We start from the raw sequence: 18,091 nt of genomic DNA, 5'->3' as shown, positions 1-18,091 counted from the left end.
ACGATGTAAACTATAATATGTAGGGGATTCGAACAAACAATGGAATCGCGAGTCGACGGCAACACAGGAACAGACAGGAACAGATGAGCGAAGGGGACGAATGGCCAATTGCTGATGGACACCTGAATATAGAATAATAGGACAAGGGAGAAACAGAAGGAAACACAAAACACATCAAGGACACACGTACATACAGGAGTGGGAATGTAACACAATGACCCAAAACATACTGCCGTAGCAACTAGGGAATTTTTCAGGGCCAAAAAGTGGAAAGGTCCTGACTGGCCAAGGCAATCTTCAGATTTAAATCCATTTGAACAAGCATTTAATTTCCTGATAAGATTTTAGGCAAAAAGACCTCAAAACAAGCAACAACTGAAGATACCCGGTGTGTGGTGGGGTCAATGAATCGCAGACTTCAGGCAGTTATTGCATGTACCATATACAAACTTGAGTGCTTAATTTGGACATTTGATACATCTGTCCCATTACTTTTGGGTACCCTGAAAAAGGGGGACTATGCATAAAAAGTGGTGTAATTTCTGAATGGTGAAACCAATATGTACACAAATACCATCAAATAAAAACTGAGAATCTCTACTTTAACCTCATAGTAATTGTTTGAATTTCAAATCCAAACTTGCTTAGAAAAAATGCTTCACTGTACCATTATTTATGCAGTGTACTGTATATTTCCGTAAAATGTGTGGAACCATTTTATTTCTAGTGGGCGAGAGTGTCACAATGTGTCAATTGGCCCCTACCTGTGTATGCTTCTGAAGCACTTCACTGATTGAATAATTAGTGGGCTTGCTTCAGCAAATAAAAGCTGAGAATCTCTACTTTAACCACATAGTGATTGTTTGAATTTCAAATCCAACCTTTTTGAGTGTAGAGCAAAAAGAAGAAACAATGCTTCACTGTCCCATTATTTAGGCAGGGCACTGTATCTCAATTATCAGCAATGAAACAATTTGTTTTGTTAATTAAGTCAGTTGAAACTAAATAAAACATTTTTTTAAGTACATCATACAGACATTTCAATTATCTGTAAATGTATTTTTTTTTTTGTGGTGCTAGAATGCAGGGACAAGGCCATGCTGTGTCATATTTGAGCCCTGTAGCAGAGGGGTTTCCTGCTGAGCCCACTGTCTCGGTGCGTCTGGGACAAAGACCCCCACTGGTGAGATCCTCTCATCACAGCAGACTGGGCTGGCTGTCTGATCCTCGCCTGTGGGCTTAAAACCCAGCACCAGCTCCTATATAAACATATGGAAAGAAGGCCTTGGATGGGAAGAGGTAATATCTCCTATAAACTTGGGGATGACTTTTGCCCCCGTGCCTTCTGTTGGTTTTTAATGAACTAGGTGCCCTGGCCTATTCAATCAAAACCGGCCATCTGTGTTTCCGGGATGAACCTAATACAACATTCTACTGCAAGATAGTTTTTTTATTATTGTCCACAAAGCAATTGTACATATCACAGCCACAGGCTGAATTGCAGATACAATTTACAATTGACTAATAACAATTAAACAGAACACCACCACAGACCACACATTTAAGTTTTACTCTACTTCTTCATCCCTCTCTGACACACATTCTGTATTTGTCACTACTGACACACATTCTCTTTTAAACATGTAAGCTTTCTCCATCTCTCTCTCACACACACACACACACACACTAATTCAATAATGAACCGCCCAGTATATAGAGAGGCAGAGAGAGTGCAACTCATCCCTAATAGTCTCCCGTCCCATGAGTGTTAAAAAATGTAAATTTATGTAAAAACCCATAGGAAACACATATTTACAATACGTTTAGGTAATCACAAGATGTGGACATGGCATTCTAGCCCCGCCAGCAGAAGCAGTCAATACAGAAATAGTTTTTATGTGTCATTAATTCCCTTTGCATTCCCTGATACATCCTCTGTTACCGAGGTAATACAGTAATCACTCACAATTGCACAGAAAATGATCTGCACTCATCTGTGGAATAAAAAGGCGAAGGGGAAAACGAGGTGAGACACCCCATTTTAGCACTCTCTTGCGTCCTTAATGTTCATCTGAGAGTCGTCGAGCAAACAGCTCCCCTCTCCCTTAGTGCAAGATTGGACTAGACTTGCGAGCCGCTTAATGGCAGCGGGAAGTCGATGACATTCAACAGCGCCCACTCGTTAGCATACCTTTTTCATGCTACATTGCGTGGCCGGTACAACAAAGGGTTGAAGAGCTACCTTTGTGCTCATGTTAGATATGAGAGAAAAAACATTGTACATTTTGAGTGATATTGTATCAATGCAAAACTGCGACACTTACACCACTGTAATGACAGGCCTCAACATTCTCTGAAAGTCAAAGGTGACATGAATAATAATTGTTCATTATGCTAATTTAAAGGCCAAGATGAAAGTGCCCCAAAGTATAAAACTTAAGAAAAATAAAATAGAAAACCAAGTTTGAGGCCGCATTTGTATACTGAAGTTTTGTATTGTCTGAGTCATATTTATACTTATGATTATGTAGAATACTGTGTAGGCACAGTAATATACCAGTCCTCTGCTGACAATAAAATAAATGGAGGGCAGATAGAGGGCTAACTTGTACATTTGTCTATGGCTGACATCTGCAGGCCAAAAGTAGCAACGCATACACATGGCAGCTGTTTGTATACAACACAATTATATATATCAAATCAACCAAATGCTTTACTTTGTGCGGATTCTCAAAAACACATGAGTACAAAAATGCGACCACCTCAGGGGGTGTTTCTGCTTTATGCCCATATCAGTTCGTTCTAGCTCATCCTCTGCAGCTTGCACATGTAGATGGGTCCAAAGTTAGCAGCCAAGTGGGGCAGGACCAGTTCTCCCAGCTGGGGGTCGGGGGCGAAGTTGAAGGTGTCCTTAAAGAGGCGTGTGAGAGGTCGGAGGTCAGCTACATGGACATTGATGCTGTGTTCATTTCTGGCAAGGTGAATGGCCTGCTTCACCACGTACTGGTTCTGGAGCTGTGAGAGGGAGCAGGTGGAGTAGAGGACCTCTCCTCCTGGCCGAGCAGCCTTGATACCAGCCCTGGGGAAGGACAACAGATCTGTATTTAGTAGTGTCTGTTACATTATGACAGACAGATAGGATGCACATCACATTCCATCAGTGCTCAATATACAGAGCTCAAATATATAGAGCTCAAATTGAATTGCCTATATCATAACATAGCTATTATAGTTAGCAAGTTAAAGGAGCAGGGCGTAGATTTGTAGGAAATCTACCACCTCTGGCCACCACAACAAAATTCTGTTTGAAGTTCCAAACAACATTTGCAACATCCTCCCTAATAATAATATAACCAACCAAATTGGACTTGTGTTTCTGCATGCGCAAACGATTCTAAGAGGCATCCGCCAGAGACAGAAAGAAGAAATCTGTGAGTCGACTCCCTTGATTTGCATAAAAACATGTTGTTACTGTTCTGACTGTCAACCGAGTTTCCAGACCAAAATAGCGTTTGTACATAAAATGTATTTCAAGGGATCTCATTCCCTGATCGCTACTGATTAAACTTAGTCATTACAACCATTTAGATAGCTTGAATGTAACATACTGGACCTAAAAAAATAATAATATCATACATCATATGACAAAGCAACTGAGGGGTACAACTAGGACAAATGTGAAGAATCGATTGCAGACTCAACCACAGCCAACTGAAATTATGAGCTTGAGTATAGTCATTATAGCACAAATACAATGTGGAACACTTACAGAAGGAGTTCTGTCTGCAGTTGGGGCAGCCTCTGCCTCTCCTTTGTCCTGGTCCTCTTAAAGATGTTGTTGTCCTCCTCCATCACTGAGTGTCTGTCAGTGGTGCAGGGAACATCAACAAGAACCTGGCGGGAACCGGGACATTGAACTTACCACAAGAAATAACATCAAATTCCCTTACAATTAGGAGTAGCTAATGGTAGTTATGTACCATGACTTCCCTTTTTATCAAACAACAATCATTATAAAATAAATCACAATACTTACTCTGTCAAAGGTGTTCTTCTCAATTTCACCCCAATTCCTGCCGTCAAAGGAAGTGATGCGCACCCTCTCATCTCTCAACAGCTCTTCAGAAAGATAACTGTTGAGGACACGGCGAAGGCGAAAGGTGCGCGACACTGAGGAGTCATTGACACACAGATAACCTGCAAAACACAAGCTAACACTAATAACCATTCAAAAAATATTTATTGACGCAAATGAACATGACACTGCCAGTCAATGTAAAGTTATAGATATTATTGAATGTATATGCCAGAATTCCTGTTGTCTTTCAAGACTAATCCCCAATACAAAGGTAAGAGACAGGATGTTGTTTATAATAGACAGGACATTGTACAACAGTCATTATCCTCTTACGGATGGCCTGAGTCTGGAGCAGAGCAAGGGTCTTGCCCCCAGGGGCGGCACAGAGGTCCAACACGGCATGTCCCTCCTGGACATCGAGCGCCAAGGCAGGCAAAATGGACGCTGCGTCCATGAGGTAGTACCCAAGCAATCCATACTTGTCTGGTCTAGGGGGAAAGAGAGAGGACATAAATTAACAATAGGATTATATGTTAGCTATTTGTATATCCCAGAGATCTACATGGTGTTATTTTGACTACAGCAGTGGTCTGATCCTAGGACTGAGAACAACTGTTTGCTTTCCAGACAAACAGCCCATCCATTTAGCCACACAGATGGAACAGCAGCAATCACAGTAAACATGGATAACCTCCTGTTACAGGTCACCTCACACTTACAGAGTCTCTAAGAATCTCACCTGGCAGGCTTGAATCGTGAAATATCTCCCCTTGGAAAAACAAAGCACTTGATGTTGGGGCTGAGGTGAGGAGGTGCCACCTCTTGACTGACACATGGAAACTCAGGAGACAAGGACTCTTGATTGGGAGAATGTGCAGCCTCTTGCAGTCTGCCCTGCATTGCTCCGCCAACCCTATCCGTGAATGGAGCCAGGTGGCTGACAAAGTCTCTACATCCCTGGGCCTGCAGGTCAGCCATTACCCCATCTGGGTTGGAGAAGTTGTTCACCAGAGCCCCATACTTCTGTTCACAGAGCATACTGACACGGACTGAAGGCCACTGCGCTCCTAGCTCTAGACCATAGGTGGCATCAAGGTTCTGTAAGGCCAGGTTTGTGGCAGGGTACTTAGGCTGGGAGACAGCCTGCGGAGAGATCACAACATTTAAAAACGTTACTATGAATTTACTTGAGAACAGCAGGAAAAGGACCCTCAAACAAGGCATATGGCAGGATTTAGTCACTTTGAATAGTATTTTGATCACTGTTTTCATCCATGAATTTCAGAGCCAGACGTTCTAGCTAACTTTTGTCACAAGCAGCTTGGGTGCGTAGTTCCAATTAACCTTATCAGCATGGACGCAGGTTTGTTTACCCTCCTGAAGAGAGCAGAATATACCACTTTGATAGTTTGAAGTTTGTCTTGATGATCAAACTGTCACAACAAGCTAGATTGAACAGCAAATCACTGATCAAATCAATATGCAGTGCATTGAACATGTGAAATGTTCATTTGGCATAAGTAACTGTGCACATAAAATAAATAACCGTTGCGCTATTTATCAATGGACATCATTTCAGGTCATTTTTGAGATATGGACTTTTGCCTAATCAGCATTAAGAGCATCTTTTTGCCATTGTTTAATCATGAGAATTGTGCTACAAAGGAACCATGTAAACTAAATGATATGTCAGCAGATTTATCGGTGAATGTTACCCCCCACAAATCCGCATCGGACCCAAAAAATCTAGTATCGGTCGGGTTTAGAGTTTAGGGTTTTTTTCAGCACCGAGCGCGAGTAGACAGCGCCCTTGGTGCTGAAAAACAAACAAACTCCAGATGACTTTGCTGCTGAAATGCCCCCTCTCCCAGACGACCTCGCTGCTGCAGTCCTGCAATACTCCCGCGCCCGCCATACTTACCTGGGCTCATCCCGCTTGATTCATTGTTTGTTACTATGTATTCGTACGTTTCTATGTGTCCGATTCATTTTGATGAAGGCTAGCATGGCCTAAAAGTCAATGTTACGTCTTTTTTGGAATACAAATTCGTGTTTAAACCGCCGAGCGAGTCTCGTGGGCTAATCTTCTCCATGAACAGACCCTCTACAGAAATAAAAACAGTCCCACAAACGTCACAAAAGTAATCCAGTTCTCAAACCGAATAATCTGTCTCTCTTGACTTTAGACCGTTGTAGGCATAATAGTTACACCAACGAAAACTAATCTCCAGATTGGTTTTGGTTCTGGCATAATATAATACTTTGAAAACAGTGTCACAGAGCAGCTGGGCTGGCTAGCGAGAAGCGACGTGTCGTAGCTGTCGTCCACAGACAGTTATCTGGACGAAAAACGGTCTTACCCTAGATTGTGCTTTGTTTACGAGGTATTACATTCACCAGTATCTAACCCATACGACACACCTACCCATTTTGCTTTCACACGATTCCGTCGAGGCGTCTGGCACAGTAAACCTTTAATTTTACGTAGCAGCAATCTTGTGCCCATAAACGCCGCCATCTGAATGTGCCACGCTCTATGTATTCCGTTTTCTCTTCGGTCAGAAGTTTAGTTCCCGCTTGGTACATCAGAGGCGAGGGTCCCCCATTCCAAACCTATGTAGCTAGATGGTTGGAGCACTGCCATCTAGTGAATATAAAAGAAACAAAAAGAAACATTCTTCCGGTGATCTTGCTCGTTATTTCCTGTGTGTGACCTCAACACGTCCTCCTCCACAGATACTCCTCTGCTGAGAGTCTGTGAGCCAGAACGTGTCTCTGCTGCAAAATTTAGGACTACAATCATGGTTTTTGCAAAGAAAATGATCATGTATGGGGAGCCCGATGACGAGGTATTGATACAGATGAAAATTTACCCGTGTTACAGCCATTTTATCTGTTTTTTTCCCCCGACCAAGCCGATGTTGCGCAACTGTTTAAAGTCATTTAGTTAGCTGCCTAGCATGCTAATGCTACCCCATTGCTAACTGCTATTGGACATCTCATCTTTTATTTTTTTCTAAAGAAAAAAAAAATCTTAATTGATCATGTCACGATTTAATGTCGACGATTTAATAACAGCTGGTACCATGTACATTTAGATGGTTGTTTTAAACCATTATTAAATATGTCTGGGCAGCAAAATCCTATCATTATCAAAACGTTAATTGATGTTGCATACCACCTATTTTAAAAATATTTACCACCAGCTCATTCTCACTTCTCAGCTATGTGATATCCATAACTCAGATACTTTTATGGGGTTTATACAGGAAGTGTAAAGCACGTTCAAGATTTGTGGTCAGATAAAGTATACAGTAAACATGTTGTCCCCCTCCTTGTGTGAATATTTGCGACAATATGAAACTGAAAAGTTACCGGAAAAAGTTACCAGTGCTTATTTGATTTATTATCAGTCTTGCTTCTCACATATTTGCGTTTATTTGAAGGCAGTCCACGGATTTGAGGTAGGCTGGAAAGTTACCGGAGCTTGTAGTGCTTAATTGAATAATTTCCAAGGATTTGACAGTATCATTTGAAAACAGTCAATTGGCCAAAATGGCACCACTTTAGCCGCACCATCACGAGATGAATCGTCGTCACCTCGAAACTCCTAACAATAATTTTGACAAGACGCATCATTCACCCAAGTTTCGTCAAAATTGTCCCAGTGCTGTTGGAGATAAAGCGTGACAGAACGGACAGAGACCGACCCATAGTCCCCTCCCCGATTTCATCGTGGGGGACAAAGACATTCCTCCATGGAGAATAAAGAGTCATGGCAGCTTTAATACATTTCTATATGCACTTTTTCACATGATGGATCCTACTAAATATGCCCCCCAATGATGTCATTGGCAAGGATGAAAAGGAAGACATGGTGGCAGAGGAGGAAGAAGAGGCAGAAGGAGATGAGGATGAGGAGGAAGAGGAGGAAGACATGGTGGCAAGTATTTTTTTTTTATCATAGACAATGAAGAAGCTGTTGTTACGGCTGTTGTGTGTGTGTTTGTTGTTCACTGTGCTTCTTCCCAGGTTACCGCCCTTTCCCTTCCTATTGCCATGGTGACAGCCTAGGTGCGCACACATCTTCTCACCTGGTCATCAAGAGTGGACTATAAAAGGCTGGGAAGAACTCACAGATGTTGCCAGTGGGCCATCCAGCAACCTATCGTGTTGTGCTATAGCGCCCCTTTACTACGGTGGTAGTGTGTGCTGGTGTCGGTAAATCTGACTCCTTGAGAGTGTGTTTAATTACGGTGTTAACCTTATTTTGCTATAACTGCTATCTTTTGTTAAACCAATCCTCGCTTTCTCCCCTTTCTGAGAAGGTTTTCAGTTGGTGTTTGCAAGTTCTCGGATTATTTTGTATGATCAATACATTATTGGTTTATCCATATTCTCCCATCTGCCTCCCCTTCCCCAGTCCACTTTATTGTTACTCCCCTCATCCTCTAGATCTTACTTGGGGACGTAACAGCTGTGAAGATAAAACATTTTTTATTATGATTAGTAATGCATGTTGTATGCATACTTGCGTGTACACGTGCTTACAGTTAGGGCCAATGTTAGTCACAAATATATTGAACACCATGAGATACTGGAAATTATTTATTTTTGTTGATAATCTAGCATTTGTTTAAACATGCTGTGAGTTAAGGCCATTTGAAACTGAGTAAACTTCTCATGTTCATACTTATTTAAGCAAACTTGGGCCTTGTCCTCAAACAACCCCTAGCCACAACATCCTTAACACTTCTTTAGATCTGAAAGGATGTGATTGGTTTCAACAGGATAGTTAAAATTCTTATCTAATCAGAAAGGAGCTTTTTTTACCATCTCGCGTCTTAACGATTAAATTGTTAGGGGTTGTTTTGGTACAGGGCCTTGGAAATAGTATGTCCTGTCTTTAACACCTTTCCTGTAGATTGAGTGTTAGTGTTATTGATCACCTGTCCTCTTTGTCCCTCACAGGACCCCCTAGAGACAATACGGCAGAAGTGTGAACAGACTGAGCACTGCGTACATGCACGGGAAAGGCTGGAGGCGTGCGAGGGCAGAGTGGGCTCACGGTCAGAAACTGAGGAGGACTGCACAGAAGAACTCTTTGACTTTCTACATGCACGGGACCACTGTGTAAGTGTGTGTGAGTGGAGGCATAGCATACCTGCAAGGTATACAGTGCCCTACATTACTTAGGCAGGGCACTGTGTGCGTGTGAGCGGAGATTAAAAACCTAAAATGCAATCACCATTGTTTTTAATAAACATTTTCCCATTAACTCAAAACCAATAGTTGTTTCTCCTCCCCTGTCACAGGTAGCGCACAAGGTCTTCCACAACATGAAGTGAGCCTCGTCCACCATTCTGTCATTTCTAGTAGTGTTTTGTAGTGGAATGCTACAATTGTGCAGTCAGGCAAGGCTTCAAACCAGATTTTGTTGTATGTATTAATGTGAATAAATGACACTTCTTATTGATATATCTTGGGTTCCTGGACTAAATATGCTGTTTTCTGTATACATTACTTGAAGCCATTGGAGATACAGTATGTCAATTCTTATAAAGTTAGGTATATAGCTGATCTACTGCTTGTGTTGGTGATGGACGCTAATTTCTGTGGTCCAAGTGAACAAAGACTGCCTAGGACAGCCCACTCAGGAGTAATTGCATTAAAATGAGTTCCAAGCACTGCAGACCCTGTCTCCCATTTACTTTTTCCCCAGTCTTTGCATTGGTTTTGGTGAACAGTTCAGACAAGATACTCCTAATCCGATTAGATTTGCAGAGTCTGGCTTGGCCCTTTGCTGAGAATGTTGGCGTCACTGAATATTTTGAAACAAAGTAAATTCAGACCTTAGCAATAGAGAATATTGTGACCATTCCGTCACTGTACAGTTGTGTTGAAGGTGTCTTTTTCTCTCCTCGTTTGACTTGTACCACAAACCAGTATTAATGTAACCTTATCATACAGATTTTCCTTGTAAACACAACATTACATTCTTGGTTTTAGTATCTTGAAGGGTTGCAGTGGGATGTGGCACTTTGAACTCAGTACATACCAAACTGCTTACATAGTGCATTTCCTTTCAGTTAATGCCCTTACAATAGAGGCAAAGCCTAGAATATGCATAAGGAACTATCAGTGACCTGTTGAGGGAATACATTATAAATACTGGTAAGACAAAAGTAGATAAACTAAAACTTTTATTTTCTTAAAAAAAAGTACATGTTCACAAGCTCAGGGTCATGAAAATAAATTAAGAACATATGTATAAAAGTGTTATACAGATGAACAGCTGGTGGCAGTGCAGTTCCATGATGTAATAATATAGCAAAAATAGTTAGCCATTTCAGAACAAATCTCAAAATCAAAACCTGGACAAATTAAACATTGAGACTCCATAATACAGTGGTTGGATACATCTGTTGACACTCATGCACACATCATTTGGGGTATTGTGGGATCCTCACCAACGATTGTTCTCTTTGTTGCTTTTTCCCACAAACTCAACCATGGAGGCCTGCAGAGAAACCACATATCTTTGAGCTTTTGGAAATACAGAAAGCATTTCTGGGCCTGACCCTTTATAAACTCATGTAGCTCAGTTCGCTGCCACAGAAGGCACTATACCTCATCAAACACAAGATGGCAGCAAACAGCAAGTCACCATGGCTGTGCGTGCCACTAGGATACTCATGCACACATCATTTGGGGTGATCCATTGTGCTGATCCATTTGGTTAATTTGTATTCAAGAGCCTAAAACTGAACCAGGGGGATAAAGGTGTAAACACTTGAGACACTCACCTGCTGGAGCAACCGCTCTTTCCTCAACTTCCTGTAGAAGAGCAGAACATCGGGGTCGGCACGGACCACGCGGGGGTCAAAGTCCATGACCCTCAGTCCCTCTAGGCTGCTGGCCCGAGACAGAGCTACATAGGCCTGACCGCTTTCAAACACTCGCGCCAGAGAGATCTCCACACAGTCCAGCGTCATGCCCTGAAAAAAAAACAGATAAGAAACCCTAAATCCCTAAATGCAGACAGGGATACCAAGCTATACAGAGAACATGTTAGCCAAACATACACCGGACCACATAGGCTACTAGACACACATCTGTCATGAGTTCTCTCCTGCTAATAAAATAATAAATAATAAATAAAAAAAGCCTACTGGCATTACAACTGCCTATGGCCCCTGGTGTGAGCATTGATTACTTTGTCTTATGACGACTGTGGGATAGATGATTCACTTACTTAAACAAATGTATTGTTGTAAGTCACTTTGGATAAAGGCGTCTGCTAAATGCCATAAATGTAAAAAATGTAAATGAGTCATAGTCCTGTAACGCAGTGAGACAGCAATGTTTGAGAAGCTGAAGTAAAATACAATTGCATTAGACCACATCTTCAAACCTGGAACAGGCTATTTATAGGCTGCAATGATGGTGATTCTGTGACATCACTGCTGCCTAGAGGAGAGGGAGCGCAAACATGGGTGACTGGTGTGACCAATTAACTCTATTCCTTACCTTTCCTCTGCCCTTTATGATTTGACTGTGGATCTTAAATGTCCATATTTTAAAGCAGCGCTAGGACAGCCAAATGCCTACACAGCCATTTTAGTGCGGCAGTGACATTTCATGGGTAGATGTTTGGTCCATGTTTGGATTCCCTACCCCTTGTACAACCTGGAGCACACCATATATTGTCATCACCTGACTCTTGTGGATGGAGATGGCCCAGGACAGTTTGAGTGGCAGCTGCTGGCGGCTCAGAAACAGCCCACCTCCTGTCTTGAACATCCAGCGCTCAGGCTTCAGCGCCTCTGTGACGCCACTCAAGAAACGCACACGCGGGAGACCTGAAGAGATACCCATAGGAAGTGAGTTAGAGCAGAGTGATGAGATTGCTACATGCTGTGTTTGAATGCTGTGATCTATTTAGTAAGTGTTTTCAGTATGCAAGATTAGAACGTTTTGCAGTACGCAAAATGTGCAAAATGTATAAAATGCAAGGGTGTCATACTAGATTTGCCTTTCCATGTAGAATTCACTGCACACTATTCAGGAAGTCCTTTACAATTTTAGTCCCAATAGCAAAATTACTGTGAACAACATGGTTAAATTACAGATGATTTCTCAGTATGAATGAGATGTATGTTGAAATGTGAATAGCCATGTTAACGTATTGTGATGTCATGTGCTCTTTGTGTGTATGCCAACACCTGGCTTCAGTGATGCATTGTATTTCATGTAGGCATGCGTGCATTATCAAATATTAACCCTTTTGGCCAGGTTGAAAGTCCACTACCACTCCTCTAGCCCCATTGACCAGGCCCCTTTGGACATCCAGGTTCTTTGTTAGCATGACCTAGGGATACAGTCACTTTTAGACATGGCAATTCATTGTTGACCTGACAGAGGTCATGCTATTGACCTGATGAAGTTCAATCTACACTTTCAAGGGTCAAATTCATGCACATGCACATTCAGTTGAGAATCAGAATCCTTTTATTTGGCAAAGTATATTTGCACATACAGGAATGCACTGACCTGAGCGCCCACTTTAAGCTGTAGCAGCCTGCTGACAGGACTCAGGCCATCAATGGTCTTCACCAGCATTGGGTCGCTGTCCACCGCCTCAAACACCCGCACCGACCCTGGGGGCAAGAGTAAACCACTTTAAATTACACACAACCACCCCCCCCCTCCCCCAAGGACCTATTAACTTTAATTAACATTGAGCAAAATGTGAATATATCAAGGTAGTCTGTAGTGACATCAGGGCTTAAGAAAAGGAAATGGCAATGGGAGGGAGTTTGCACCCCAAGACGCACACTGCACTGCATGAGACCCTCAAGGTCCAATGACTCAACTCTGACAAAGTAGCAGCCAATCATCACCTGCCTCTTGGGACCAAACTCACATCTATGGAAAGACCGCGGGGGACAACTCATGTGAACAACTTTATTAAAAACAAAAAACAGAAACCTGGTAACTGTTGGAGCTTATTCTCGTTAGTGAGCTCCACATCATCCTTGTGCGTGCAAAGCCTGGTTGCTAGGATACCATTACGCTCGATCTTGTGGTAGGCACTTTGTATCAACTGGGCGGTGACTTCTTCTGTGACTCTGTGGTGGGATTGGTTGACACACATTGTAAAACTACTTCATTGTATATTGCATGATTAAAAGTCCATTCCAATGAATAGCAAAGGTGGCGAGTTTTTAACTTGTATTATATCATGAGCAAATTATATCATGAGCAAATATTAGCAGCTTTATTGCATCTTTAGCTTCCTTCTTTTTTTGTGTAAAAAGTAGCTACCTACCATTGTCTCCTCATATCCATCTACACTGATATGAACTGGACATAAAGCAAATTCACAATAAGCATGCACCATATTTCTTTCACCAATCCCATGCTTTCAGATCAGTGAGGATGAATGAGAGGTGACAAAGCCACTAGACTACAGATTACACAAATAAACCACTAAAATGGCTTCTGCTCAGTGGCCAGTGTAAAGTCCAGTACCTGCCCACCCTCACTGCCTGCAGGAGAGAGATGAAGGACTGGTCAGTCTGCCTGCGTACCTCCATCAGCTCCATGTTCACCTGGATGCACTTCCGCCAGCTCTTAGCCTTGTGGTCAGAGTTAATGATTTTTAGAAAGCAGTGTTTAGGAAGGCCTAACAAGTAAAAACAAGTAAAAACCAGAAGCCAAAATGCAACCTTTAGCAATACATTGAGAACTGTGAGAGTTAGAGGGGACATTGTTGGGCCAGTCAGAATCTACAAATTCATAATTTCCTTTAGCTCAGAGATTATTTGAAAACAAACAGACCAATTTAAAGCCATAACATTCTGTCTTTTACCCCGTTTGATAATCATCTACTTTTTTATTTTATTTTTTTAAATCATTGAAGCTGCACCATTGATATGGTCCCAAAATAGAATTACTTTATGCATACTAACCTCATAGATATCCTAGTCCTAAAATCGCTGTTAGGATATCTATGAGGGTCTTTATGCAAAATACTGATATTCCGCTTTAACCCTTCTCCTCACATTTCATCTAGTTCTAGCCATGAAAAGGGCCATCTAACCTGGAAGCAGAAACTGGCCTTGTCCTTTCCCTTGGTGACAGGGGGAAGCTGGAGGAAGTCTCCACACACTATCAGCTGGATGCCTCCAAAGGGCTCTGTAGACCTCCTGACTGACCTGGAAAAGAGACAGCAGAGCCAGAGAGATGTCAGTAGACATCACATTAATTAAACACCATTTTAACCATAATGCTTATAGACTAAGCGCACATTATGCATCTTACATGCATTACAGGAAATATAACTTTTGTAAGCGAAAACCATACAAACCCACCTCAATGGCCTGAGTAGATCCTTACCTGGCTATGGATTCCAGCTTGTCAAAAAACTGGGCCTCCACCATGGAGATCTCGTCTATGACAAGGTGGCGACAGCTGGTCCAGTGCTGCAGGACCCCGGGCCTCTGGGCCAACTCCAGACACTGCTCCAGAGGGGCAGAGCCTGACCCAATACCTGAAAGAGAGAAGAGAAAGATTGGAGGTGAGGTGTGCCACTGCCATTTCTAACCCTACACTATAGAGAACACATACCTCTATCATTTTCAGTGGTGTATTGACTTACCCGCAAAATTGTGTAATGTGGTTCCTCCAATGTGACATGCTGCCACACCTGTACTGGCTGTGGCATAGGTGCTTTTGGGAGGCAGGGATCCCACTATTCTCTTCAACAGGAAAGACTTCCCTGTGCCTGAACACAGCAACACAAACATTTTTTCTAGGCAATTTCAAAACATCTTGGGTCATGTTAGCTGATGAGTTATTACTGTGGCTTGAGAATATGGTAGGGAAAAGTGTATGGGATGAAAGTGTTGGGTCGAAGTTTGATTAAACACTACACCAGATACTGTCAGGTTCACGTTTTGGTCAGCACTGCACCACATCTCATTACAGGTAGTCAAACTTGGTCAGTAGAACTGAACTTCATACAATGAATGTCTGAGGCTTTTGAATGACTGTATAATACATTGCAAATACCTGCGCTACCCGTGAAGAAAACATTATTTCCGCTTAAGACTGCACTGAGGACAGCAGCCTGTTCTTTGTTCAACTTGCGTGCTGTTGGCAGAGACAGGATTGGCTTTTTACTCGGGTGGAGTGCCTTCACCTGAAAACAGAGCAAGAAAAACAAACAACCACACCTCATGAAGGATTTGCTGTTTACAACTTGGGATATCAAACCAAACTATCAAATGTTTAAAACCTCAATTGTTTATTTGCCTGTTAACTAAAGTTGCTGTGTAATGAACAACCAGCCCAGGGTTGTTTTGTCCAAGTGATGTCAGAATCAGCCTTTATTAAGACACATACAAGGACCAACTGAATTATAGCTTGGACAACAGTGATCCCAACATTAACTCACCGGGCTAGAGTCAAAGTCAGTCCTTGGTCTTTTGACCTGCTGTCGTCCTGCAGTGGTCTTATTGGCCATTCTTTCAGTCAGGCCTTTGGAGGGCAGAGGAGCATTCACTCTACTCCGCAGCTCGTTAGCCTTCTGTACATCCTTCTGCTGTAATGGGCTGATGGTCTCAAAGCTGCGTGGCAGACCAGCTAGAAGCTTCGCTCGGTCACTCAGCGGCTTGCCAATCTGCCAAGCCTGATGCTTGATGTTCAGGGTCTTCAAGAATATGCTGAGTCGGTCGGTTGGGCAGTCGGAGATGAGGACCTGAATGTTTTCAGGGAGTAGTTTGATGGTGCACTTGCCATCCTTGGCAAACCGGGTAAAGAGCTGAAACTCTCTGAGCATGTAGTTTTGAGGTACTTTTCCATCGTGCACACGCAGGACTATCTCCTGGAACTCATTGCGCCCCAGAACAACAGCTGCTTTTCTGATAACTTGCCGTTTGATGGCCTGGCCAGATAGGTTTAGGCGCTCCACCACAACACTGCACTGGATCTGGGCAGCATCTTCCCCTTGCGGCATTGTGTAGGCTCTGGGGATAAAACACGTATGGCATCAGTCATCTGAAGCGGTATTGTAACAATAATGTGTGCTCAGTTTGAACCACCTGAAGCCACATAACAGGGTGGGCTCTGTAGCCATGAAACACGACTAAAGGGATTTTTTGTATACTGAAGAGAATCACTAATAATACAAAAACATTAAACCATGTTTCATCACATTGATGATCTATGCGTTTCACGGGTTCTGATAAAACAATAGAACATATCAGCGTGAATACAGTGACCTGAAGCAACATTGTAACAAAATGTAGGCTCTGCGCCACTGGTAATAACACACATATCAGCTTGAAAATAGTCTCCGAAACAGAATCACAACAAAGAAAAGAATAGAACGGAAGGTGCACGTTCGTGTGAATATAGCAATCTGCCAAGGCTGTTCAGTGTCTCATAATGAAGAGACAGAGCAAGGTGATACTGCCAATACTTCAGGCCAAATAAACCAAACGATGTTAAATGTGGATGTATTTTACCTCGACACGTAGCTAGCTCCAACTGAAATAGGCATCGGTATACTAGACCCATGATCTGTGACTAGGATCCTTGTCGCAGACAGATGGGGCTTATGTGGACGGAAAGCCTGCCGAAGACTCATACACATCGCAAAGGACACCAGCTACATATATGTTGTAGTATGATTCTTACCTGTCGAATTGAAATCCAATAATGCACTTACAGTTACTTTCAGCTAAAGCAAAGACAACTGCCTTGCTTTGTCGCTCGCTTTACTGCCCTCTGCTCTGTCGAAAGCAGTTTTCAAAGTCTTCGTGTAAAAGAAACCAATAGCAGCTCACTATTGTTGACCAATGAGAAGCGGGTTATTTAAAACCCCATCCAATGAAAGATATATATTTATTTTGACGTAATAGACCCCACCCATACATTTGCAAAATGGACCAATCACAGAAGAAAAGAAATGCTAAAGTTGAAGTTGACACACCCAAACAAACATGCACCGCTGCAACTTTGACAACAGTGGTAATATGTGGCTGCTAAAAGTGCTCCGAGCATAATATCAATGAATACTCTTCATTATTTCATCATCCCAGAAAGTTTGACGGTGACTGTGTGTAAAACTGCGCAGATTAGATTTATCGGTTTACAGCCATATTAACGTCTGTTAACATTAGCCACATTACTTGTACTAGGTCACGAATATCAAATACAAATGTTTTATGTGCTATGTGGATTATGTGGTATGTGGTATGACTCACATGTGCAGTAATGGGACAGTGAAGCATTGTTTCTTCTTTTGGTTCTATACTCCAAACGTTTACTACAATTACTATGAGCTTAAAGTATGGATTCTCAGCTTTTATTTGATGGTATTAATGTACATATTGGTTTCAGGGCACCATAAGTTATGGGACAATTGGCTTGACTGGTGTTTCTGATATGTCAGGTACCGTCACATCATTTGTGCAGGCATAAGAGAGTTGTCAATGTCTAGTATTGATTCTAGGTTTTGCATTTGCCTTTGGAGTCCGCTATTGGTGTCTGTCAACATGAAGACCAACGAGGTGTCAATGAAAGGCAAGGAAGCCATTATTAGCATGTATTAGAAACATACTACAAACATACACTTGCCAAAATCAACAGTTCAGAACATATTTAAAACACATTTAAAAAGAAAAAAAGCCCTGGTGAACTCAGCAATTGCAAGGAAGACTTCCACAGTGGATGACTGATGATTGCTCACCATAATTAAGAAAAGCCCCCAAACAACTGTCCCACCGATCAAGAACACTCCCCAGGAGGTAGGCGTGAATGTGTCAGAGACCACCATCCACAGAATGGTACACGTTACCAGCCAAACTACAGAGGCTTCACTGCAAGGTGCAAACCACTAGTTATCCTCAAAAGGGATGGTTTGCAAAAAAAAGTACCTAAAAAGCCTACAGAGGTCTGGAAAAAGGTCTTGTGGACAGATAAGATACATATTATAATGTACCA

General features: G+C 42.2%; 3 protein-coding genes across 3 annotated transcripts; 1 reads left to right on the top strand and 2 right to left on the bottom strand.

Moving 5' to 3' along the window:
- Positions 1 to 1,441: 1,441 nt before the first annotated feature.
- Positions 1,442 to 7,931, bottom strand: nsun4 (NOP2/Sun RNA methyltransferase 4). The gene is made up of 7 exons (XM_083676734.1): positions 7,279 to 7,931; positions 6,504 to 6,722; positions 4,818 to 5,221; positions 4,412 to 4,566; positions 4,037 to 4,197; positions 3,770 to 3,894; positions 1,442 to 3,079 (listed from the first exon to the last, which is right to left on the bottom strand). The coding sequence occupies exons 2-7, from the start codon at positions 6,594 to 6,596 to the stop codon at positions 2,803 to 2,805; spliced, it is 1,215 nt and encodes a 404-aa protein (XP_083532860.1). The 5' UTR covers positions 6,597 to 6,722; positions 7,279 to 7,931; the 3' UTR covers positions 1,442 to 2,802.
- LOC310809475 (cytochrome b-c1 complex subunit 6, mitochondrial-like) lies at positions 6,719 to 9,556 on the top strand. The gene is made up of 4 exons (XM_083676746.1): positions 6,719 to 6,927; positions 7,938 to 8,021; positions 9,050 to 9,211; positions 9,394 to 9,556. The coding sequence occupies exons 1-4, from the start codon at positions 6,880 to 6,882 to the stop codon at positions 9,424 to 9,426; spliced, it is 327 nt and encodes a 108-aa protein (XP_083532872.1). The 5' UTR covers positions 6,719 to 6,879; the 3' UTR covers positions 9,427 to 9,556.
- Positions 9,557 to 10,322: 766 nt separating this feature from the next.
- On the bottom strand, positions 10,323 to 16,100 carry pif1 (PIF1 5'-to-3' DNA helicase homolog; the record flags this gene model as incomplete). Its single annotated transcript, XM_083667931.1, has 12 exons — positions 10,323 to 10,598; positions 10,885 to 11,076; positions 11,795 to 11,940; positions 12,362 to 12,449; positions 12,632 to 12,738; positions 13,070 to 13,209; positions 13,613 to 13,719; positions 14,184 to 14,298; positions 14,480 to 14,633; positions 14,742 to 14,867; positions 15,155 to 15,284; positions 15,540 to 16,100. 12 exons carry the CDS (start codon positions 16,098 to 16,100, stop codon positions 10,545 to 10,547), a joined length of 1,920 nt encoding a protein of 639 aa, XP_083524057.1. The 3' UTR covers positions 10,323 to 10,544.
- Positions 16,101 to 18,091: the final 1,991 nt, after the last annotated feature.

This window comes from Argentina silus (assembly GCF_951799395.1).
Source record: "Argentina silus genome assembly, chromosome: 1".
Classification (NCBI taxonomy): domain Eukaryota; kingdom Metazoa; phylum Chordata; class Actinopteri; order Argentiniformes; family Argentinidae; genus Argentina; species Argentina silus.
The sequence above is the reverse complement of the archived record's forward strand: the minus strand, read 5'-3'. Positions and strand labels throughout refer to the sequence as shown.